Source organism: Tachypleus tridentatus, chromosome 6 (assembly GCF_004210375.1).
Source record: "Tachypleus tridentatus isolate NWPU-2018 chromosome 6, ASM421037v1, whole genome shotgun sequence".
Classification (NCBI taxonomy): domain Eukaryota; kingdom Metazoa; phylum Arthropoda; class Merostomata; order Xiphosura; family Limulidae; genus Tachypleus; species Tachypleus tridentatus.
This window is the reverse complement of record NC_134830.1, coordinates 132,353,071-132,377,984: the sequence shown is the minus strand read 5'-3', so window position 1 is coordinate 132,377,984 and position 24,914 is coordinate 132,353,071. Positions and strand designations below refer to the sequence as shown.

General features: G+C 35.7%; 2 protein-coding genes across 3 annotated transcripts in view; both read left to right on the top strand.

Moving 5' to 3' along the window:
- Positions 1–2,334: 2,334 nt before the first annotated feature.
- LOC143251734 (solute carrier family 35 member G1-like) lies at positions 2,335–3,396 on the top strand. The gene has a single exon (XM_076502977.1). The coding sequence runs from the start codon at positions 2,335–2,337 to the stop codon at positions 3,394–3,396; it is 1,062 nt and encodes a 353-aa protein (XP_076359092.1).
- Positions 3,397–7,588: 4,192 nt separating this feature from the next.
- Positions 7,589–24,914, top strand: part of LOC143253686 (uncharacterized) — a 26,718-nt gene continuing 9,392 nt past the window's right edge. The window contains exons 1-4 of one of the 2 annotated variants that reach the window (XM_076507936.1): positions 7,589–8,386; positions 8,916–9,047; positions 9,184–9,322; positions 10,404–10,611. In XM_076507936.1, coding sequence (XP_076364051.1) covers positions 8,186–8,386; positions 8,916–9,047; positions 9,184–9,222 — 372 coding nt within the window. In that variant the 5' untranslated portion in view covers positions 7,589–8,185 and the 3' untranslated portion in view covers positions 9,223–9,322; positions 10,404–10,611. Of the gene's footprint in view, positions 8,387–8,915; positions 9,048–9,183; positions 9,323–10,403; positions 13,616–24,914 lie in introns of those variants that run through there. The other variant, XM_076507935.1, reaches the window with a different exon arrangement.

Genomic DNA, 24,914 nt, shown 5'->3' with positions numbered 1-24,914 from the left:
AATCCGAGGGTCGCGGATTCGAATCCCCCTCGCACCAAACATCCTCGCCCTTTCAGTCGTGGAGTCGTTATAATGTGACGGTCAATCCCACTATTCTTTGGTAAAAGAGTAGTCCAAGAGTTGGCGGTGGGTAGTAATGACTAGGTGCCTTCCTTACACTGCTAAATTAGGAACGGCTAACGCAGATAACCCTCGTGTGGCTTTGAGCGAAATTTAAAAAAAAATTATCCTGGATAAACCACCAATTTATTGGGTTACTTATTACAATTTCAAACAGCCTAAAGTGAGTTAAACTGTAACTTTGATTCATTGGTTAATTGAATGTTAATATCTTAAATTTATTATGTTTGTCAACAAGATTTATACACACAATTTTCTTTCTTAACACAAATAAATATTACTATACAAATAATAATACAACTGATAGTAATGTGTATTATAAATAATAATTTATATACAAACTTACAAACAATGCTGAGTCTTTTGTCTGGTCTAGAACTGAATATTTTATCGACGGTTAACGATTAACGAATTAATTCTGCGTCGATACAAGTACATTTCACTTACCAGGAAGATAGTTAATTTCTTCGCTAAACACACGCAAGTTTTTTTACGGACGATGATATGTATCGTCCTTGTAGAAAAACTACCGTCAAAGTTAATTCTCTAAAGTTAAACGATTTCTAATGTTCGAAATCCAGAAACGTTCATTGCCAAATATCTGTAGTATCTTGACTGATAAGCGTTACTCATCAATACAGCTTCCGAAGTTTGTAGTATACCAACTGTAGCAAACCAACAACAATATATTGACTTAGCGTCTTGCGATGGCTACCTATTATAATCATTAACTGAGGTTTTCGCAATTTCAGTTGGCAATAATACCGGCAGTCACTAGCATTTACATACACACATTGTACACTGATTCTTACATTCGAAAGCCCCCCGCTAGTACAGCGGTAAGTCGACGGACTCACAACGCTAAAATTAGGAGTTCGATTGCCCTCGGTGGGCTCAGCAGATAGCCCAATGTGGCTTTGCTATAAGAAAAACACACACTTACACTCGAGAAACTTCTATGTACTTATGGAACAGGCGGGAATTTCACAATACACATTTACCACTATAAGTTATAAATATATAACTTAACTAAAACTAACATATATATTAAAATAAGCATATAATACATAATATTAATAAACTATATTAACTGATAGTTAGATATTAGTGTCTTAATGCATACAGTACGAACAGCTCGGAGATGGTAGTTATGATTCTTCATTCACCATAATAACAGAGAATGAAATAGTTTTCCATTCATTAATTCCAGCTACACAAAAGATAATAAAAAACAAACATTATTACTGAGTGAAAGATAAACAATAATCACATTGTTTGCATCGATATTCGAGACTTTGCGGTCCCAATGGACAATAAGTTGGATAATACTGCAATTGCAGAACGGAAGATAGGGTTATTTCGAGCTACATTTGTAGCTGTCGCATTTCTGTCTCTTGAACATAAACAGTGGTTACTAGCTTAAAGCCTTTTACGAGCTTTTTGTGGTTTGGAAGGCTACCAAACTGCTTCATGACGTCTTTAGTGTTCTGAAAAAATTATTGAGGTTCTACCAACCCTTCCAGCACAAACTCCTCTAATGTTTGCAGTGATAATGCACAACCCTTTTATGAAAACTGTTTTCTCAATACAAACTGAGCCATTAGTCATTAATAGACCTTATTAATGCATGTTAAACACAAACAAGATGGTCTACATTATCTTGACTTTTGGTTTCACTGCAGTACGGGAGGCGTTCACATTTTCGTAGTTCATCTTTAATATTATCATCTTAATGGACTGGTAACAACACTATTACCTTCTAAACAAACATCGAAAATTCTTCATTCTTGTCTCCAGCAAGAATAACTGGAGATACTAAGATTTATTGTTTCTTACAATACCTACGTAGTGCTGTCCAGTGTACTTAGAAGTTCTTACTCTTTGGTTCTGTTTTTATTGACCACTCAGCTATATACCTATATAAAAAATACTGGTATAATAAGTAACCATATTTTGAATCCATACTTTGCTGGTTCTAAACATAACCAATTGTTTGTTCTTTGTTATATCTGCACAACGTATAAAAATGTTTCACAGGTGTACCACAAGTATGTTCAATACATTTCTTATTGTACCAATTGCCGTCACTTCAGTTCTTGTATTTTTTCTTGTAAATTTTAAACGAAATAACAATTATTAATAAAGACTGCCAGTGTTTTAACTGCATTTTTCATGTCTATTACAGATCTTCTAGTTGGTTAGTAAGCGATAAGGATGGTGAACAAATCGTTAAAGTCACGACATGTTGGACACCATGAGGTTTTTACTGAAGTTTCAATGAACGAAGACAGTTTGGACATTTCTTCAATATATGAAATCAACAGTTACAAGAATAATAAAAGGATATTTCATAAAGTTCCTTTCTTAGGTGTTTTGTGTTCTTTAATATCAGGATTATGTTTTACCTCTAGATCATTTACTGCTGCTTTCGTAACCAAAATGGATCCTGTTGAGGTTTTGGTTATCCAAAACTATATTCAGCTACTGCCGTTCGTACCAGTCGTTATCTATAACAGAAGCTCATTTTTAGGAGTTAAAGAAGAGAGGTTTATTGTTTATATGCGAGCTGTTTTGGGAACAATTACTTTAGGAGCTTGCTACTGCTCCTTTCGACTGATTCCAATGGCGGATACTTCGACTATAATGGCCAGCAACCCGATGTTAGTAACTGTTATTGCCTGTGTATTTTTGAGAGAACCATGTGGAATGTTTCAAGTATTCACAGTTCTTATGACTGTAACAGGTGTTGTGCTTATATCTAGACCATCTTTTTTGTTTGACGTTACTTCAACAGCACACATTAGTTCAGGACGTCACCTCCAGGGTATTCTGTTGGCTCTTTCCTCGAGTCTTGCTGGAGCAATTACTATTATATTAATGCGAAAATCACAAAAAACTCCTACTTCTGTAGTTGTGTGCATAGTTTCCTTTTCATGTGTTGCTCTTGGCTTACCTTATCTCTTCATTTGGAGTAAATTCACTATTCCAACTTGTGGACAGGATAGCGTTCTGTTAGTTGTCTCTGGTCTTTGTGGAACGTGTGGAGAGTTTTTACTCATTATGTCACTGAAATTGGAGGAAGCTGGAATAGTGTCCTCAGTAAAGACTATCAATATCGTCCTCTCTTTCGTTCTAGGAGTATCATTTCTTGGTCAGTATCCGTCCTGGACTAGTATTGTTGGAGCTTTCCTTATTTGTTTCTCTATTTTATTAACAGCCTTAAATAAGTGCAGAGGTACTAATAAACAAGAATTTATTTCATTAGTTGAAAGGTAAACATTCAATGATGAACTTATTACGTATTATAATTTATCTCGAAAGAACATCTAATTTATTATGTTATATATTATAATTTCAAATAGCCTGAACTGAGTTAAACCGTAATTTAAATTTAGAAGCTAAATAAATATATAAATGCATAAAATTCATGATGCTTGCCAACAACATTGATAAATACAATTTTCCTTCGGAATACAAATATATTTTAATATACAAAGAATAATACAATTTATAATAACGGTTATTGCATATAGTTATTACAAATAATGATTTATATACAAATGTTTTACAAGCTTACAAACAATATTGACTCTTCTTAAGTTTATTGCAGTTTTTCTTATATAATGTCTTCATAAATATATTAACGGCCGATGGTAATCCGATGAAGTTAAATTGCTTGTAACATTCTAAATCTATAAATGTTTCTGTTCAAATATCTGAAATTCCCGATTAATAACGGTTTATCACAGTAACAGCTTCCGAGTTTTATAGTATACTAACTGTAGCAAACCAGCAATACATTCTGTCTCCTGGCGCGTCAGGCCCGGCATGGCCAGTTGGGTTAAGGCGTCCGACTCGTAATTTGAGGGTCGAGGGTTCGAATCCTCGTCACACCAAACATACTCGCCTTTTAAGCCGTGGGGGCGTTATACAGTGACGGTCAATCCACTATTTGTTAGTAAAAGAGTAGCCCAATTATTGGTTGTGGGTGGTGATGACTAGCTGCCTTCCCTCTAGTCTTACACTGCTAAATTAGGGACGGCTAGTGCAGATAGCTCTCGTGCAGCTTTGCGCGAAATTTCAAAAAACAAACAAAACAATCCTGGCGAATCGCATTGGTTTATAAGCATTAGGTGAATTTTTAGAAATTTTAACTGGCCCAACAGTACTGACGATACGCTAGTGTTTTCGTAAAACATATATTGTTGATTCTTATTCTCGAGAATGTTCTACAAATTTATCGTATACGAGGAAATATCGTAATGGGCGTTTAACATAAGATACATGTACTAAATATATATTTATCTGAAAAAACATTGATATTAATACAAATATGCGATAGTAAATTAGTCACAAAGCTTATTCGTTTGTAACACTTTCTCTCCACATTTGATGGAGTTAATAATTGTGAAATATTGTCTCAAAACACATTTCGAACAATACACGTAACACATTCAGAGTTCAGTGTTACAAGCTTTCATTGAACATTTATACAGAGATGGTTAAAGCAAATAATGTATTGCATTAAAGTATTACAATTATACAGATCAAGTACAGTACACTAGACTAAGGTTCTAACACCAGTTTCTAAAAGAATTATGTGAGTGAAAGGTTATTCATTATCCATTGCTAACTTTTAACCAGAGATTTGCTAAAATAAATGAAATTCTCTTAATTAAAGTGCGCTTAGGGTCACGTGGTATTAACTTAAGCAGTTAGAATAAATACTGATGCATGATACGGTTCTACCGAGTGTATGCGAGTGATGACTAAAAATTATTAATCTACAATACATGGCTTTATTATAAAAGAAGCTATTAACACTGTTTTAGAAGCAAGAACTACCACATTTTTTATTGAAGAATATGGTTCGTTCTGTAAAGTATAGTTCTGTTCCGAATAATAGCTAAAGCTAATTTTACTATCGAGTGTCAGTTTCTTACTTGCTATGGTTTGTTGGTGTGTATTGCCAAAACGTCAGGATGTCTCATCAAAACCTTTTTAAGTGTCGAAAAAGGGACAGCTTGTAATTGATTTACTGTTATATATTTATTTTACCATCTATGTTTGTTTGTGATTAATATGCATTTAGAAAAGCATGTAATGTATCTTGTTAAATGTATACTGTGAAAGGCTCGCCTGTTCTCCAAACTTGTAGAACATTCTCGAGCGTAAGAATCAACAATGAACGATATGTGTATGCAAAATAATAGTTATTATCAGTATTATCTTGCTGAATTTTTGAAAATCTCGCCTAATGCGTATAGAAGGTAGCTACTGCAACTCATGAGAAACAGTTTAATATTTTTGGCTTGCTGCAGTCATTACAGTATAATTCTCACAAGCTATAATTGTGATAAACGCTTATTAACGTAAAACTACAGATATTTGACTGGAAACGCTTATAGACTTTGAACATCACAAAACGTTCAAATTCGGTGAATTACTTCAGACGTTATTAGTGTTATGAGGATATTAGATGTTGTTGGTGGTGAAAAACTTATGCGGACTTCAAGCTAGCTAGCCATCAAGCGAAATGTACCGGCGTATCAACATGGAATAAGTTCGCTCTCCGTGAATTGTCGATAAACTATTCAGTTCCAGACCAAATAGACAACTCGGTATTACTTATAAGTTTACAATACTTTTGTGTATAAATCGTTATTTATAATAAGCATTATAATTTATTGTATTATTATTTGTATATTAAAATTTACTTGTGTTAAGAAAGGAAACTGTGTATATCATTCCCATTGGTAAGCATCATAAATTTGATACGTAACGACATTTAATTAACTTATAAATGCAAATTAAAGTGTCAGGCTAGTTAAAATCGTAATACCTAACGTATGTAACATAATAAATTGCAGGCTTGCATGATATAAATTATAATATATAAAATTAAAAATGGTTGGGGCTCGTGTCCGAGATCTGAATTAGATACAAAATTCGTTCTAAATTAAAATACAAAACGTCATTTAATTTATATTTATCAATGCCAATAATATTTGACCATGTCTGATTATAATTATCAATCTTTTCTTGAATCACCCTCCCTCGAACAACTGGAAAAATATAACAAAAAATGAATTGTTTGGAATTGCCAAAATCTTAGAATTACACGTTTGAAAATGGACTGAAAACATATTATTCAAATACTAATTGATAATGATTTGTTGTCTAAGGAAGCATTAATGTCACCCACTGAGACAGCGGTAAGTCTACGGATTTACAACACTGAATTTAGGTTCGATTCTCCTCAGTAGACACAGCAGATCAGCCAATGTGGATTTGCTATAAGAAAACACACACAGAGAGAGGAACCATTAGGGGTAATGCTCTAGTGTATCTACTATTCAATCAAAGTTGAACAATAAAGACATTATGAATTCAATAAAAAGTTAATAAAATGAGCTTGAACAATCCCGTATTGAAATGGAAAAGGAAAAATAAACGTCTCGAGGTTGAACAAGCCTGTATTGAAACAGAGAAAGAAAAAGCCTATATGGAAACAGAAAGTGAACGTCTCGAGGCAGAACAAATCCATATCGAAGCCAAGAAAGAAATGGAAATTGGGCTCATCTCTGATCGACCAAGGCAAAATGGCAACTTTGAACTCAATCGATATGGATGTAGTTTCACCAGATCACCTAATGTTGTTGATTTGACCACTGATTAAAAATCTGATGTAGTTATGGAGGAACTTAAACATTTTGTGTCTGTTGATTCTGGGTCTTTGACAAATGACACTGCTAATCCCATACCCATATTCTACAGTCTGTTATTGCTCAGGGTATTGAGGATGGCTTTGTTAATGCTTCTCCCAGTAACATTTATCTGAGAGCTAGTTTTAGGACCAGTATGTTTGGAGTAAGACCTACTCTGCTAATTAAAACAGCTAGTTTTTTAAAACATCTTGTGCTCATGAGAAAATAGAGGCCACCAAATGTGTCAGATTCGGAGAATTTGGCCGTAGTTTATCAGATGGTTGTTCCAAAAGTATATTATTCTGAATTAATTAAATTTGTCCGTGAACTTCTCATAGAAGGTTAAGTGTAAACAAGACATGTGACAAAATTATGAGACATTTTTTTGTTTGTCAAACATTAGGCAAGATGGTTCTCTGATTCGTAAACCTTTTTACACCTGTCAACTGGGTGGAAAACATAACCAGAAACGTTTAGTTACACCCTTGGAACCTATTCCAGCTTTCAAACAACACATCATTCGTGTAATCGTTGTGTTTAGCCAAATGTATTTAAGCACCTTCACGTGCTATGTAATGTTATGAACATTATAGCATTGTTTGTTATGTACAGTCATGTTTCTTGAAATTCTGTAATTCTTTAACTTTATATTGCATTTAATGTATTGTCATCAATGTACACACACACACACACACACACACACACAAATATATATATATATAATATCTTAGTTTAAAATTGGCATTAGACAATTTGTAGTTCTCCAAGGATGCAGTTGTAACGGATTTACTGTTATACATTTATTTTAATATCTACATTTGTTTTAGTTTAAAGGTGAATTTTCAATAAATTTAATAATTGCCTTAGAAACTGTACTTTGGTTAGGTATAATTCCTGTGTGGTTGCCATATTTTTAAACACTTTAGTTTTTGAGTAAAAAATGAAACAAAATATGCGGGTCGTCGAACTAAAGTTCCTCTCGGTCGTTCGGCTGTTTCCGTGACGCTTTACAACTATAACGTAATAGTTGCCAAACATGCTTCGTTGCGTGGCGACTATTTTCCTCCTTTCAGTGCTGGTGTTTTATGTAAATCTATCGATGCTTTTTTTTCGGATGACATACTTTGTAAGACTATTTTTTGTCTTGATATTGCTACTTTATGTTTGTTTTATGATAACATGGTTTACTGCGTTGCTTGTGGTTGTAAAAACGGTTCAGCATCGGGCAAAAGCTTGTTTTCGTTTCCGTGCAAGGAGAAGGAACCGGCAAGGTGGCGACAGTGGGTGCGGATGGTCAATAGGAAGAACTGGACACCTTCACACCATGCAAAGCTTTGTCAAGATCATTTTGAACGCTCATGTTTTGTTCAGATCCCACTGTTTTAGATTGCATGGGTTTCAAGTCAGGCAGGTTGAGACTGAAAAAACCATCGGCAGTAGGCAGGATCGTCCCCACCATCTTTCCTCATGTAGACCTGAGAACTGAACTCAGCCTTCTACGTACAGGTTCTACCCCTCTGAAGCCATCCCTTGCCATCACGAAAAGAACAAACTTAAAGGTATGTGTGCAGTATAAAGCGATAAACAATAACTAGTATAATATAATAATTTAAAAAGTACAAGTTTTTGAAGAATGTAACTAAACATACACATTTCACATTCATAAGCATGTTTTGCATTTGTGGCACCTGAAAGTCAGTGAAACCTTGATTTCCTAGTCTAGACAGTGGACAAATCTATCCCAAATAGAGTAAATTCCAAGTTTAAAAGCTGGAAGATCATTCTGTAGATGTTTTTGTATCATTTTTAAATATGGAAAAGTTTGAAGAATTCCATTTTTCAAATTTAACATTTCAAGATAAATTGAAATAAGACTGTCTTAAACATGTTGAAGTAATCAAGTACATGTTATGTATTTTAAAAAAATTGTAGACTTGTAAAAAATTAAATATAAACTCCATTACATATTTCCATAACTCATCATAATAAAACTAATCTTAACACAATACTTTGACATTGTCATATTAAATATAAATCTCATAAACCTCATAAAGCATGTTGTTTTAATATATAATCTTATATCTTCAGCATTTAGAGGAGAGTGCTGCTGATGACACAGTGCCTACTTCTGTAGAGGAAGTTGTGATTCATCCCACTCGTGATGATGACTGCAAAGTCTCTAGAACTGACTCATTTCAGAGTGTGTCTGTTCAGACTCTTGTAAGTGGATCATGATTGTTAGATTAAACATTCATAAGTTGCAATAATTGATGTATAATTTAATTTACATTAATTTGAATCTAACCGTGAAAGAATGTTATTATTTCAATACCTAAATAAAAACCTATTGTTTTAGGCTATCCCAAGTATTCCAAGATGGACACAGACTGGCTGATATTCTGTTTCCAGAGGTGTACAGGTATTCCCATCTGGCTTGAAGACTGTAGCTACCCAGACAGAAAATCTTCCAACAACAGATTTTGCTTGTGGTACTGGTAAGTTAGTTTGAACATGAATATGAAATATTCATTCATGATTTAACAATATTCAATAGTCAGATTAGTCTTGTTAATATTATTTTGATTATTGCTGGTAAACAGTACATTGTTCATATACATGCAATTCTTTCACTGATTTTTGCATAATCATCACCTGCTGCTGAGAAGTCCTCTGTATCACAAGTGACAGATGCTGATGTTACTGATGATGTTTATATGAGTGATGATGAAGGTGCTGATCCTGACTTGAACTTGTCAGATCTGTGTCAATAGTAACTGTTCTAGGTTCGTTCAGAGTAGGTTTGAATTGATATGGTGCTACTCGACACTGTTCAGAACACAAAGTCAAAACAGACTCCACCTCTGTTTCTCCAAATGCACTGGCCATGTTTATTTACATTCAACATGCTGGCGTTGACGGTTTGTTTGGCAACTATTACTTCACAGTACTTTTCCTAGCGGCAAACGTAAACTCTAAAACGTTCGGATCGCCGCTCGGAAAGGGCTCTTTCTGCAAGTTCTATGTTTAATTTATTAGCACATTTTTTCATAAAAAATGTGAACCTACAAAATTAATTAGTATGAGTAGTTCTTTTGAACTGCAAAGTTTTCTTTTTTCTGTAAAATTCACCTTTAATACATGAAACCTATGTTGGTAAATATGTATTTTGCGCGACTTCGGCTTGACGTCCAAATTTGTAGAAAATTCTCGAGAGTAAGAATCAAGACTATGTTTTATGCAAGCGCTAGTGTATATTCGAATATTGTTGAGCCAAAAGAACTTTCTAGAACAGGGATTTCCAACAGGCAGTACGCCGGCCGCATGCGGACCGTGGCATGGTTTTGTGTGGCCCGCGAAGGTTTATTAAAAAATAATTTACTTTTATAATATTTTTTTTGTAGTGAAGAAATGAAAAATTCTGACTTGCGACGTTAAAATGCATGAAAGCTCTAACTGACATTCACTAAAGAAATTTTAAAGTTTATTTTGTGCACATCTATATGCTTATTATTTATGCCTCTATAATTTTACAGTAATAACTTGATAGTAATAGCTTTTAAATTATATCACATACAGCTCGGCGTATTTTACCATCATTCCCACTACTAGACAAAGTGGACTCGCTCTGCTATATACTCCCTACCCTCTACTAGACAAAGTGAAATCGTCCGGCTGGTGACTGTTGTCAAGTCCGTCCGTTTGTTGTTGTGGAGGTTGACGTGTCGTAAATTATCACTGTTCAGTTCCGTGGTAAATACAAGCATTAGAAAAGTTTTAAAGAAAGGTAAGATTGACAGTAAAAACAGTGTACCAGGAACTTGGTAACTTGGTTATTTAATTACAAACAATAACGGTGAGTTGCAGTGTTTGGTTTGTATGCAAATTATATCAGTGCCCAAAGAATTAATGCGAAAAGACATTATTCAACGATGCATGAAGAAAAGTATAAAATATATGAAGGAGAAACTCGAAAAGTTCATGTTGTGAATTTCAGTAAGAAATTAAAACAACAAACGAGTATGTTCAGCAAGTTGTCAGACATCTGCTTTGAATGCTTCGTACATCGTTTCTCTTGAACTTGCAAGAACAAAGAAAACTTTTATTGATGGCAGTTTAGTAAAGAAATGTGTTGTTGAAATGGCAAAGGTGTTTAGGGATGCCAAAATTGGTGATAAATTTGAATCAGTGCCGCTTCCCAACTAAACCATACAAAGAAGGGTCACTGATATGGGAGAACAATTAGAAAACTTACTTGTTGGATTGGTTGAAAAAAGTACTTATTTCTCGTTCTGTCTTGACGAAAGTATTGATCAAGCAGATGTAAGTCAGCTGTTAATATTTGTACGTATTATTCATGAAGACTTTTCAACGAAAGAGGAATTATTGAATGTATGTACCCTTCGTGGGACCATAAAAGGAAAGGATATATTAGAGGCAGTGAAAACTTCAGTTGATAAATATTCAGCAACAGTGACAGATGGCGCACCTGCAATTATTGGGAAATATAAGCTTTGTTGGTTTTCTTAAGAAAACTGAAGTAACTTGTCCAACATTTCGTCGTGTTATTCATCAAGGTGCTTTGTGTGGGAAATCAGTGAAACAAAACGAAGTTTTTAAACTTGTTAAAGTTATTAACATAATAAGAGGAAGAAACAAAGCTCTTTTAAATCGGCAGCTTGAGCAGTTTATAAAGGATATGGATTCAGAAAATGGGGGTTTGGCTTTTTATAACCAAGTAAGGTGTCGGAAAGTGTCTTGAACGATTCTTTAGAATAAGGAAAGAAATCCCTGCATTACTCGATCAGTTTGTTTCATCGGATACAGCACAGTTGGAAGAAGAGCTCAAAAGTAAGAATTTTCTGAAACAACTGGCTTTTCTCATAGGCATCACTACTCACCTTAAGAATCTCAGCCTGAAGCTCCAGGGATGGAACCAGATGGTATCAGATTTAATGAGAAACATAAATGTGTTTCAAAATAAGTTAAGAATTTTCAAAGTTCGTTTATAAAACAACGAATTGGCCCACTTTCAAAGTTGTCAGCAATTAACAGAACAGTTCAAAGATGACGAGCCACTTGATTTTTTCAGAATTTTGTGTAAATATTGGAAATATCATAGGTGGGTTTAACGCAAGGTTCAAAGAATTTGAAATGTTAAAAAGCAGGATAGAGCTGTTCAATAATCCTCTTTGTATTTATATAGAAAATCAACAAGCTGACGTTCAACTTGAATAATGTGATTTGCAAGCTGATCCATTTCTACAAACCAGACAAGAAAAAGGATCAGATTTATTTAAACTACTTTCCAAAAATCGATTTCCAGATCAGCATGCTTTTGGACAGAAAATGACGTCAATGATTGGTAGCACAAACATATAAGAAAGTGTGTTCTCCACGATGAAATTCATTAAGAACAACAACAGAAGTTGCCTCACAGATTCTTCTCTGTTTCACCTCCTGAGACTAGCAATGACAGAACTTCATGTCGACATGCCCGCTTTAGTCAGTGCTGCTGAGCGACCTCAAAGTTCACATTGAAATTTTATCTCCTTACTACGTTAAATATCATAGATTGTTTCCTATTCTAGTTTCTTTCATATGCAGCAATGTTTCATTAAATTTATTTATTACGTAACTGAACATGTTAAAATTACATTTTCCTTTTATTTTCACAAGAAAATAATCTTTTTTCACAAACATGCCCGTTCAAATATCATGTAACGTAAAATAAGTCAAATTTAGATTAGCTCCTTCCCCAATCGTAACTCATTTTACCATGTTGAAAGGACATACATTAACCCTACGATGGATCTATTTACTCTTTATTTTGCATTACATAATGCACCAAAAAGCCCTAATTTGACAAAAATATAATATCGCCCGCCACTAGACTCGTGAATATAGTTGTGGCACCTGTTCATAACTTTGATTGAGAGAGGAATGTAGGAATAATCAGTTTTGAATTGTCAATAAGAGAGGAAAAACAGCTATGTTCACCTTGATTTACTCAGATTAAAGCCAAGACAAGTGACTTGATAAAAACAACACAAAACTGGTACAATATAGGCTACTGACCAGGTTAAATAATTTGATCTCTGAGCTCTACCTATAATGAAATTTTAAGCAAGTGGAGCTTAATATGGAGAAGCTTGAATACAGAGAAGTAGCCAACCTTGCCTTGTTCAGAAGAAATAATAAGGATTTAAAACGTTTGAAAGCCATGGGTGGGACTTTACGTCTTCTAAGTAGGTGGATGAATACCTTGAATACCAACACAAGACCCATCAGGCTGTATTGAGAGGTGAGATATTTAAGAAACACATCTTTATCCCTGCTGAACAATAGTGATATTTTTATACTAAAGAAAAATCGTAAGCTGCCGCCTTTGGAAACATATGCTACAAACTTAGAGCTGTATTTGAACAATACAGTTTCAAAGGCTGACTTCACGAAAGAGGACCTAAACAGAACAGTTCATGTCATTGGGCATTCTGAATGACACTTTGTAATTATAGTAACTGAAAGTATCAGAAAACAAATTTAATAATGATTGAAGACAGTTTTACGTGTATTATTTGTAGTATCAAAGCAGCAAACTCTGTTTGATATCATTTTGGGGGCATTAATTTCAACCAGTCCATATTGGATTGAAAAACTTGGGTGAGTGATGTAAGGAGTGTGACATTTTTTATTTAGATTTAAAACAAGATATTATGGATATAAAAGCACATATATTTTTATGTTAAATTGAACTTAGTGCGAGAACATACTTTAGTATAAATTTTATGCATGCACGTTTAGTGGCTTTTTATTTTTTGCTTGTGTTAATTTTCACAAGTACTTTAATAAAAAATGTTAAAAATTTTCAACCACTTTTAACCTATTTCCATATTTTAGAAGGGGTATGTCTTATGGATGCCATAAACATTGTGAAATTGGACAAAATTGGACTTGTTATTACTATATAGGGTCTAGAGTTATTTTAAAATTCCTAATTTGTCTGTTGAAAATTATAATAGTAACTTTAACCATGGTAATGAGCTACAGTGATGGGAACTAATTTTAATCTGAATTCTGTATTATCAAATTGCAAAATATATATGTACATATTACTATCTGTGATCATATATGAGTGACTAGATTACCTTGTCCTTATTTCCATCACTTCCTGTCATTGATTAGTTATATAACAAAGTAAGAAAAACGTTTCAAATAAATAATATAGTAATAAAAATAAAACCAAACAAATATTCACTGAGGTAAATTAAGTAATATGAAAATTCCAGACTGAGTTAGCTAATCACTAGCAGTTAGTGAGAATGGGTCTATTTGTTAGGACCTGGCATGGCCAGGTGGTTAGGGCATTCCCCTCACAGCAGTGGTGGCGCCAAGGAGGGGCTTGAGCCCCCCCAAAATGAGCCAAGCTCCCCTCAGTCCCCCAGTATTTTAACCTACATATATTCATAAAATATGGAAAACACAATCGTCATTGTTGCTTAACAATTAACATCAAAGAGACATAGATCCGTAGAACTCAACGTCTTCATTCGGACGGAAGTATGTGTCATGCGTCCCATAGCAACGTATTGAATGCACTGAAACTCATGCAATGTACTGCTGCTACCTGTGTAATGCCATTCTATTTTGAGCTTTGACGAAGATTAGACAACCACGTTGATTTCAAGTTACAACAGATCATCAGGGATTTTACTTGATGAGCCAAAGGTTTCACAGGTATTTACCCATTAATTTCATTTATCTTTTATTGAAAAGTAAAACATAGCATGCTTGTATAAGTGTATTGTGTATAGGTCAAAACTATGAAGCATTTAACCAGTATTGTGTCTTCTGTGAGATCATTTTGCATTGTGTATCAGCCATCCAAAATTGTACTGATGATTGTGGCATACACTTAAAATTGTGACTTACAATACAATTAATGTTATACTTATGATTATATAATAACCTTACATGTTAACTGACCAAGTAATATTTCCAAACAATTCTAGAATGAATTTTGAAATTGTCATTGGGCTATTTAGAAGTGCCTAATTTAATGTAATGTAGTAGTTACATTATTGTAACAGGTGCTTGTCACACTTATGATAATAAGAACAATATCACAATTACAGTTTGGCTTGTATGAATAATGTGAACTTATGAAGAAACCAGCCTTTCTGTGAAGGTCAACTGCAATTTAAACATTTTGTTTTGGTGCTACTATGACCATTCAATATCCAGGCTGTGGGTTTGATTTGTTCGAGTGTGCGATTCTCGCCTTGAACGCCTTAAGCATATGATCACCGAGCTGCTGACCATGGTGTACGCTCTGCATACGGCTAACGATCGGCTCAGCCCGATCGAGATACCGATGCCATCCGCATGCCACCCTCCACACTCATTCCCATTAGCTACCCACAGTTTTACAACATACCCTATCAAAGCTGTGTTTGCGTTCCCTAATTAGCCCTGTAATTTTGCATTATCACTACCCTCTAATTAAGTACTTGTGCTACATGGTTAAAGATAAACACTTTCTCTAACAGTATTTCACGGATATGTTCTGGATTTTTATGTTCTATTAATATAATTTGGTGATTTTAATGATGCAGAGCAGTTGTTCGTAATGTTGAACTATGTTTAGTTGTTATTTGTTCCTTATTCATGAAATGACCCAACAGTATGTATATTTTTTCCTTAGATTTCGATGTTTAAAATTAATATCCTTTGTAAGCCCTAATGCCTATATCAGGAGAGAAATTCACATTCGTTTCATATAAACTAACACAACTTGGAAGTAAGAAGTGGTACTAGCAGTCAGCCGGCTCAGGAGTCACTTTGACGTTCGCGTGCTCTGTATAGTAGGAAGTTATGTTTGTTTACGTGGCTCTCGCTCTCTCTGGTACTCGGCCTCACACTGGAACACACGCTCAGTTTGGATTAATAAGAGGAAATCAAAATCAGCGACTTGTTTTCAAACAAGGACACCAACACACAAGACAAGACTCAGACACCACCCACCAAAACATAAACAGGCCACACTACACATAGGGTTGATTATGCAACACTACCTGCTACCCAAGAAGAGGCAGTGAGTAGATGGTCCTACAAACACGTGGTGCAAGTGAGGAGGACAGTGGTAATCGTGCTGGTGAGAATGTGGACACAACTAGCACAGGACTCCAGCTGCAAGAGGGCACCACTCACACCCAGGGTGAAAAACTACCACCAGGACCCAAGGACCTGAGCCAGTTTCCAGATAGTGGTCCTACCTGTTCAGACTTGAAGAAATACCCAGCCACAGAATACAGCAGCCAGTCAATGTCATTTAACAAGAATTGGCATGATCAGCACTCATTGTTGGAGTACTCAGTGACCCAAGATGCTGCACTCTGCTTCACATGTTATCTTTTCAGTCACACACACTTCAGTAAAATAACCATGAAGGCTTCTGGAACTGGAAGAAGGCGACCACATCACTGAAGTCCCATGATAACTCTGCAGGACACAAGTTTGCTATGCAAGCTTGGGCAGAGTTTAAATTGCAGAAACAAAGGGTGCAAGGATCCACCATGCTCTTGATGCAAGCCATGCTAAAACTGTGGAGGAAAACTGATATTACATAAGAGCCGTGATAGATGCACTGCTCTACACAGCCTGCCAGAATGAAGCCCAGAGAGATCACAGGGAAGGTAGTCAGTCAGATAACAGGGGCTTGTTTGTTTGTTTTTGGAATTTCGCACAAAGCTACTCGAGGGCTATCTGTGCTAGCCGTCCCTAATTTAGCAGTGTAAGACTAGAGGGAAGGCAGCTAGTCATCACTACCCACCGCCAACTCTTGGGGTACTCTTTTACCAACGAATAGTGGGATTGACCGTAACATTATAACGCCCCCACGGCTGGGAGAGCGAGCATGTTTGGCGCGACGCGGGCGCAAACCCGCGACCTTCGGATTACGAGTCGTACGCCTTACGCGCTAGGCCATGCCAGGCCAATAACAGGGGCAATTTCCTGGAACTTCATGACATGATTTCGAGGTATGATAAAATCGTGAAGAAGAAGCTGAGTGGTCCTGGCAATGCTAAGTACATGCACCATGATATCCAAAATAAACTGCTTGACATTATAGCTGGAATGATCAAGAAGGATATCAGCAAAGAGATCATGGAAGCTGAGCATTTTGCTCTAATGGTGGATGAAACAAAGGATGTTAGCAAACAAGAACAGCTGTCCATTGTGGTAAGGTACCTCCACCAACACAGCCTTCACGAGGAGTTCCTGGACTTCACAGCTGCTGAGGGTCTGGATGCAGATTCATTGCTCAAGAAAATCATGGAGACTTTGGCTAAATGTGGTATTGACCATAATGCCTGCATTGGAAAGTGCTATGACGGAGCTGCAGTCATGTTAGGGCACATCAGTGGTATACAAGAGAGGTTGAAGAGAGAGGTGTCTCAGGCTGTGTTTGTCCACTGCTATGTACACAAGTTCAACCTTGTGCTAGCTGATTGTGTGCACAATGTCCAGGCTGCAGCAGAATTCTTTGTGACAATTCAAAAGCTGTACAAGTTCTTCTCTACATCAATTGTGCATAAAGAATTTCTGAAGGTACAGAAAGAGCTTGAACCCGTGAACCAGCACATAGAGTAGAGTTGAAGTGACTGTCAGGCACAAGATGGGCCTGCCAACATGCTGCTTGTCTGACTGTGAAGAGAACCCTCTCTGCCATTGTGACAACCCTCAAGCATCTTGTGGAAGAGGACAATGTCCACAGAGCCACTGAATCAAAGAGCCTGTGCATCTTCCTAGATCAGCAGTTTGTAACCAGTCTAGTGGCCACAAAAAAACTACTGCTGATGACAAAACAGCTATCAGACCACCTCCAGTCACCTGACCTGCAGATGGCCTCTGCAGAGGTACTAGTACAGTGTCATCTTTGGTCTCTCAAAAATGAGAACTGAAGCAGCATGAAAAGACTTGGAAGAGTCTGCTGAGGATATATGTAAGAAAGTGGGAATACACACTGAGACGGTGCATCAAGGTGAACAGTGATCTGCTCCCAGACACCTGGACGAATTCATAATCACATCTAGGACTGGCCAAAGAGATGAACCAACACCAGATGCCAGGAGACACACCTTCTATGCCATCATAGACAGGATGCTCAACAAGCTGAATAGAAGATTCTCCTCTGATGCCTGCAGTGTTCTGATGGATGCAACTGCATTTAACCCCAAACACTCCACATTTCTGGACAAGCAAGCACTTTTAGGAATGGCAGCAAACTATGGTGTGGCAGAGGATGGCCTTGCAGTGGAGGTCCACCAGTTGAACTAGCTAATTGCCAGGAAGAAAGACAAGAGGCAGAAAGTATCCACACCATTGGAACTTGCAACCATGCTGGAGCCATACAAGGATGCCTTCATGGATCTCCACAAACTTGTATGCATCGCTGTGACCCTGTCTGTTTCTCATGTCTGAAGCTTCTCAAGACATACTTGCACAACAGCAGTGGTAACAACCACACCAGCAACCTTGCTGTCATATCAGTAAACTCCAGGAGAGCAAAACAACTCAATATTGATACTGTTATAGACACATTTGCTGCCAATCACCAGAACGGGTGCACTGTTCTGAAGTAATATTGACTACAAACACATGATGAAAGATAGTTAACCCGATAGTGACCATACTTTTCCTCAGAGTGTATTAACTTCACATGGGATAATTCGTTTCTGCTATGTAAACTATGTCTTTATGTTATATTTCTTTTGATTTGTAGCTTTACTCTTAATGGTATATTAAATGTTCAATCTAAGCTAATCTTAATTTTCTTTATTATTATGTATTACCTTGGGTGGAATTTAGGTGAGCTTCCTCTTTTACATATACACATATTTTCATAAACAGATTATTTCTAATTTGTAATAATGAATTATTAATCAGAGTATGAGTTTTCAATGAAAACTGCATTGAAAACGCAGTTCAAAATAGAACACCTTTCTGAAATGTACATTGGTATTGACATTATTATAATTTACCATCTATACTTCATATTGATGGCATTTTGGGAAGCTCCTCCACAGTTTACCTCAGCTCCTCCCAACGAAAATATCCTGGCGCCACCACTGCCTCCACTTTTACATTGTTACATGAAAAATAGCTAGTGCAGGTAGCCCTTTATACTTTTGCGCGAAATTCAGCATAAATATACAAAAACAATGATAAAAGTTGGTCCGACATAGCCAAGTGGTTAAGGCATTCGTGGGTTCGAATCCCGGTCGCACCAAACATGTTTACCCTTTCAGCCATCGGAGTGTTATGATGTACGGTCAATCCCACTATTCGTTGGTAAAAGAGTAGCCCAAGAGTTGGCAATGAGTGGTGATGACGAGCTGCCTTCCCTCTAGTCTTACACTGCTAAATTAGGGACGGCTAGCGCAGATAGCCCTCGAGTAGCTGCTTTTCGCGAAATTCAAAACCACACAAAAGTTAAATGATTAAATTAGAGCCTATATTTTTATGTCAATACTTTACTTCACCTGTGTAACAATGTGTGCACAATCACTGAATTTATCATGAAACATTTTAATACATCATACTAAAGACATAAATAAAATATTTAAATATCTATATCTTAGCAAAATATGATTAATCTGTGACATCAGCAGTAATATTTGTTTACGTTGAGCACTCAATGCAAACTAAACTTGTGTGATTTTTGTTTGTAGGTCTAGCAAAATTAGTTTATTGACCATTCTACATATAAGGTTGTAACATTCACGTCAGTATGACATTGCACAAACAATATTTACAATAAAAGTAGGCCTATTTCAAATCTCTGACAACTGGCATTTATCATCAAAACTGAATGAAGTAATTATTTAGTAGTTTTTGATCCACATCCTGGCTTTACTATAAGTTACCGTATATGTTAGGGCAAATTCTTACTTTTCTGTAAATAAACAATCATTGATAAATGTACTTGTAAATAAACAGCATATGATGCTAGGCCTCGGTGGACTCAGCAGATAGCCTGATTTGACTTTGGTATAATAAAATACACACAACACAAATGATGTTAGGCCATCTTCTATCTACGCTTGCATAGATATTATGTGGCAGGGGTGGCTAAAAACAGCAGCTCGCGGGCCACATGCGGCTCCTTCATATATAATGTTCATTGCAATTAATATAAAAGGTAAATAAAAATTTTCAAACTTTATAATTATATACCGGATATAAACTAAGAGTCCACTGGATTATAACGTAAGTTTAATGTTCACGGTGAGTAAATACAGTTAAGAATTTAAATCCTAATTTTAATGCTGGATTTGAGACAGGAATTAAAGAAATTTTGGGTCAGTAAGGATTACAGAGGAATTGTGCTGGAGAATCATTAATCGTACAAGCCGCTGCTTACAATGTTAGTTTCAGTGGGCGTGGCTTGCGATCACGTGATTACGGTATGTGTGGCTGTTTTGCGGGCAGTGAAACTAGCAGAGTGTCAGTCTGATACTGGGCGCTGTAGTGTTTGGTTGCGTTGTGAATGTTGGAGCTTATTGTTTCTTTTCACTTTAATTTTTCAGAAGTGTCTGAAAAAGCAGATAGCCTGATGTGGCTTTGTTATAAGAAAAACACATTTGCTTGAATGGGAAGACCCACTAACAGTTCAAAAAGTTTATTGAAGAATTGGAGCTCAAAAGCAAGTGCAGTGATGTCTCTTTCTACTGCATTGCGAGGTGGTTGTCAACCAACAATGCCTTAAATATGTTTGTGGATCTGTTGGAGCCTATTATTACTTTTTTTGAAGAAAAGAAAAGATTCTATCCTCAACTGGGATATGATGAATGGATGCAAGATCTAATGTTCCTTACTGATATAATGAATCATCTACAAACTCTCAACTTGGCACTCCAGGGGAAGGATAAGACTGTTTCTGATTTTACTCAGACAATTTTCAGCTTTCAGAATAAAACAAGACTTTTTTCAAAGAGACATGTTGTCAAGAAACTTCAGTTACTTTCCCAATCTCAAAAGGAGAATAAATACATTCTCTGATATTGAAATAAAAGACCACAAACCTAAAGAATACAAAGATACATTACAAGGACTGCTTGATAACGTCCTAGACAGGTTTGAGAACTTACAGAAGCTAAAGCCCTGCTTCGTGTTTCTTGTAAATCCATTCATGGTTGACGTGATCAATAATGGTTGTCCAATTCTCGAACCTCCGATTACTGAATCATCTGCTGTAGAAATGGAACTAACAGAACAACAGGAGGACCTGGGTCTAAGGATGATCCATAAATCTGATTCTGCAATTGAGTTCTGGAAGCAAGTTCCAGAAATAAAACATCCTGAATTGAAGAAAACCAGTGTGTGACTCATCTCAATTTTCAGCACAACATACTGGTGGGAATATCCATACTATGCAATGATTTTTGTTTTTAATTTTTGCGAAAAGCTATTCGAGGACTATCTGCACTAGCCGCCCTTAATTTTGCAGTGTAAGACTAGAGGGAAGGCAGCTAGTCATCACCACCTACCGCCAACTCTTGAGCTACTCTTTTACTAACAAATAGTGGGATTGACTGAACATTATAACGCCCCCATGGCTAAAAGTGTGAGCATGTTTGGTGCGACCGGGATTCGAACCCGTGACACTCGGATTACGAGTCGAATGCCTGAACACACTTGGCCATGCCGGGCCACTATGTAATGAAGTTTGTGAAGTTGAAGCATCGTGCAATCTTTACAAATCAACAACTGAGAGCTAATTCGTACAGCCTTGACAATATATCAGCTGGAACTTCAACGACGAACAACCAAGATGGAAACTCTTTGTGTCAGACAAATATGGTAAGACTACAATTTTGTAAAGTGGTATCTGGTTAAAATAATTCTAATTTTATTGTTTTACATGTTTCCCCTCATGTTTTAACCAGATATTTACTAAGACAAATAAATATCATTAAAAATATCTGGTTTTAACCATTTTACTTTTTATTTTTGGGAGTCTCATTTAATGTTAACCAAATGCAAATTTGCATATTTTCCTTCGATGTTTCCGTAGTTCATTACCACATTAAATACGTTTAATATAGTAAAAACAATAATCAGCCAAGATTTTGAAAACATTTGGTATATATATATGTGTACTTTAAGATTATTGTAACTGATACAAATTAACAGTTTAAAAACTATACACATGAATAAATATTATTATATACATGAATTTCTTAATATTTATACAAAATTTATGTAACAAACTGTGCATGTAACAATAAAAACGTGTGTAATATTTGTTCGTCTTGCAGCTCTCAAACATTTGAAGTTTATTGTTTGTGGCTTTTTCGTTAAGCAAGTTTGGCCACCCCTGTTATATGGGGCCTGAGAAATTCAAGCATCACCATTTAAGAAACCATTTAAACACTATTATAGTAGTTTGAAATGCTCAATTTTATACCAGTAACAAATGTCTAATTTTATTACAGTAAGCAATATGTTTATTTATAACATTGCATCCAGCCTTATTATTATTAATTACAGTTCTACAAGCTACCACCAAAGAAACGTCTACTAACATTTTACTGAAACCTGGACAACAGCAATGAATATAAGATTTAGTAATATAAATTAATTCAAACTTTTTTGCTTTTAAGAATTTCTCTAATCCTTCACTTTCCACCACTGCAAAGAAATCCAGTGCATCAATGTGAAAATAATTTGTGCAACTTATAGTGCATTAATTGCAAACTGTCACACTCAGGATTCATCATTTTTCAATTTCTCCGTTCTTCACCGATTCTCGAATTTGCTTGCAATACTTTGTGTGTGGTTTTCTGCAACGATTTCATTGAGTTTTCTAAGAGTAAACAATTACCAAGGTAAATTTCTCTGTTCTTGTGAGTGGTGATTTATTCTACAGATTTTCATACTTCACCTTTTGAAGTTGTAGAGAAAAAGCCAATTGTTTCTTTTATTTGAAGTTAAGCTACACCATGGGAAATTCTTCTAAGACAACCTTGCTAGTGGAAAGAAATTTTTTTGTGTGTGGAATTAAGCACAAAGCTACACAATAGGTTATTTGTGATCTGCCCACCACGAATATTGAAACCCAGTTTCTAGTAGTGTGAGTTCAATGACAACCACTGTGCTACTAGGAAGCAGATGTGAGAAGAATACTTAATGATAGGAATACAACCATTATTATTAGGTTGAAAAACTGAAATGATTATCAGAGCTTTTAAAAATATGCCATTTTTGTTTGAACTTCAAATTTGCATGTATATTATGAACCACATTTGTTTTTTCCATGTGCATACTGTGGAGACAAACTACAAATAGTATATAGCTTACTCTTCTATTGTATATATCGATATATTTATTACTTGCAAAAATTTACATTTTTTTAAATTCTGATTTATAAACTATGAATGCGTTCTTCTCGTGTGAGAAATTGTTGCCTGAGGTGTTACTTGAGTATCTCGTTATTGTATTAAACAAAGATAATTTTTACCTTATTTTATTCAGTCTCTTTTCTGCAATTCAGTTTTGTCAAATTCTCTGTTTAAACTCCATGATTATTATCCTGGCTGTTCCTCCTGTTATTTAAAACGTAAATCAGTAAATAAGAGAAACTAAATGCACCTCAGTTCAGTAACAAAACCAATGTAGTAACCTGGGCGACTTAAACCTTTTTCATACAGTGAAATGCTTAATAACCATGCTAACCAACAAAATACTCTTTGCACAATACTAAAGAAACCTAGAAGGTCGTATAATGTACAATACAGAATGACAACAGGGTAGTACAGAACATAAGCAGACCTAACATCATACAATATATTCAACACACTCCAGCTCAGAACGGATTGAAGTGTGATATAATAACAAATTAACCTGGTCATTTACCAATAGAGACAGCTCTGAGAAAATGAGAATGCTATTAACATTTAGATATTAAAGAAAAAATAGATGCTTTCCAAATCCAGAATTTCTCAAAAAACACACCAACATACTTGAATTTATCAGGACTGAAAATATCAGTGTTATTTATATTAATGGGATCATATTTATAATTTGATGACTAGAATATAAATGTTACTGGCTTTATATTTGACAGAACAGAAAGTATATATTTTAGTAATCACTGTGGAAGGTTTCTGAGCTTTCCATATGTTAAAAGTGCAAGTGCATCATCTGTATTCCTTACCTTCTGAAATAAATACTTTATTGTTACTAAACTGATGGCTCCAATACGATATTGATAAATAATGAGCAAACCATTTGGAAACTGTCACTTTTCAATATCTCAACAAGAAAATACAAAACACACTTGAGTATATTTCATGAAGTCTTATGTTTAAACTCTTGCTAACAAACACACAAGAGGTATCTTTAGAGTAAGATGATCAAATTAAGAGCAGGCCAGTAATTAAAAATCACGTAATTATACTTAAGTGCAGTTAAAAACAAACTCCTGAGGATGCCAAAAGACTAAAGAAAGTCAATTATTCTATATAAAGAATAAGGCAAGAAACCAATATTTTTGGCAGACTCTACACTGAGACATTACAAACAATGATGTAAAAAATTTTAGCTGTATAGAGATACTCCACTAATTTATCAAACATGCTACTAAACAGAGTACTAATTTTGGACCCTTGTCTCTCTTTCCCCCCACCCTCTCCCCAAGTGTCTTAGTAGAAGTTTGAGATTTTAACCAAACAGATCCGACCAATTAAAAAGTTGTGAAGTCATTACAAGATACACTCTTCACCAAGACTGTAAATCTCTACAAGTTTCTCAGCCCAAACATTGTTTGTCTGCATCTTTCGAATTTCATGCAAAGCTAAATGAGGGTTATTTGCACTAGTCTCCCCTAATTAATCAGTGTAAGACTAGAGGGAAGGCAGCTAGTCATCACCACCCACCGCCAACTCTTGGGCTACTCTTTACCAACGAATAGTGGGATTGACCGTCGCATTATACACCCCCACGGCTGGGAGGGCGAGCATGTTTAGCGCGACGCGGGCGCGAACCCGCGACCCTCCGATTACGAGTCACACGCCTTACGCGCTA

Excerpts from the sequence above, each read along its gene's own strand:
- LOC143251734 (XM_076502977.1), top strand. The coding sequence starts at position 2,335 with ATGGTGAACAAATCGTTAAAGTCACGACATGTTGGACACCATGAGGTT.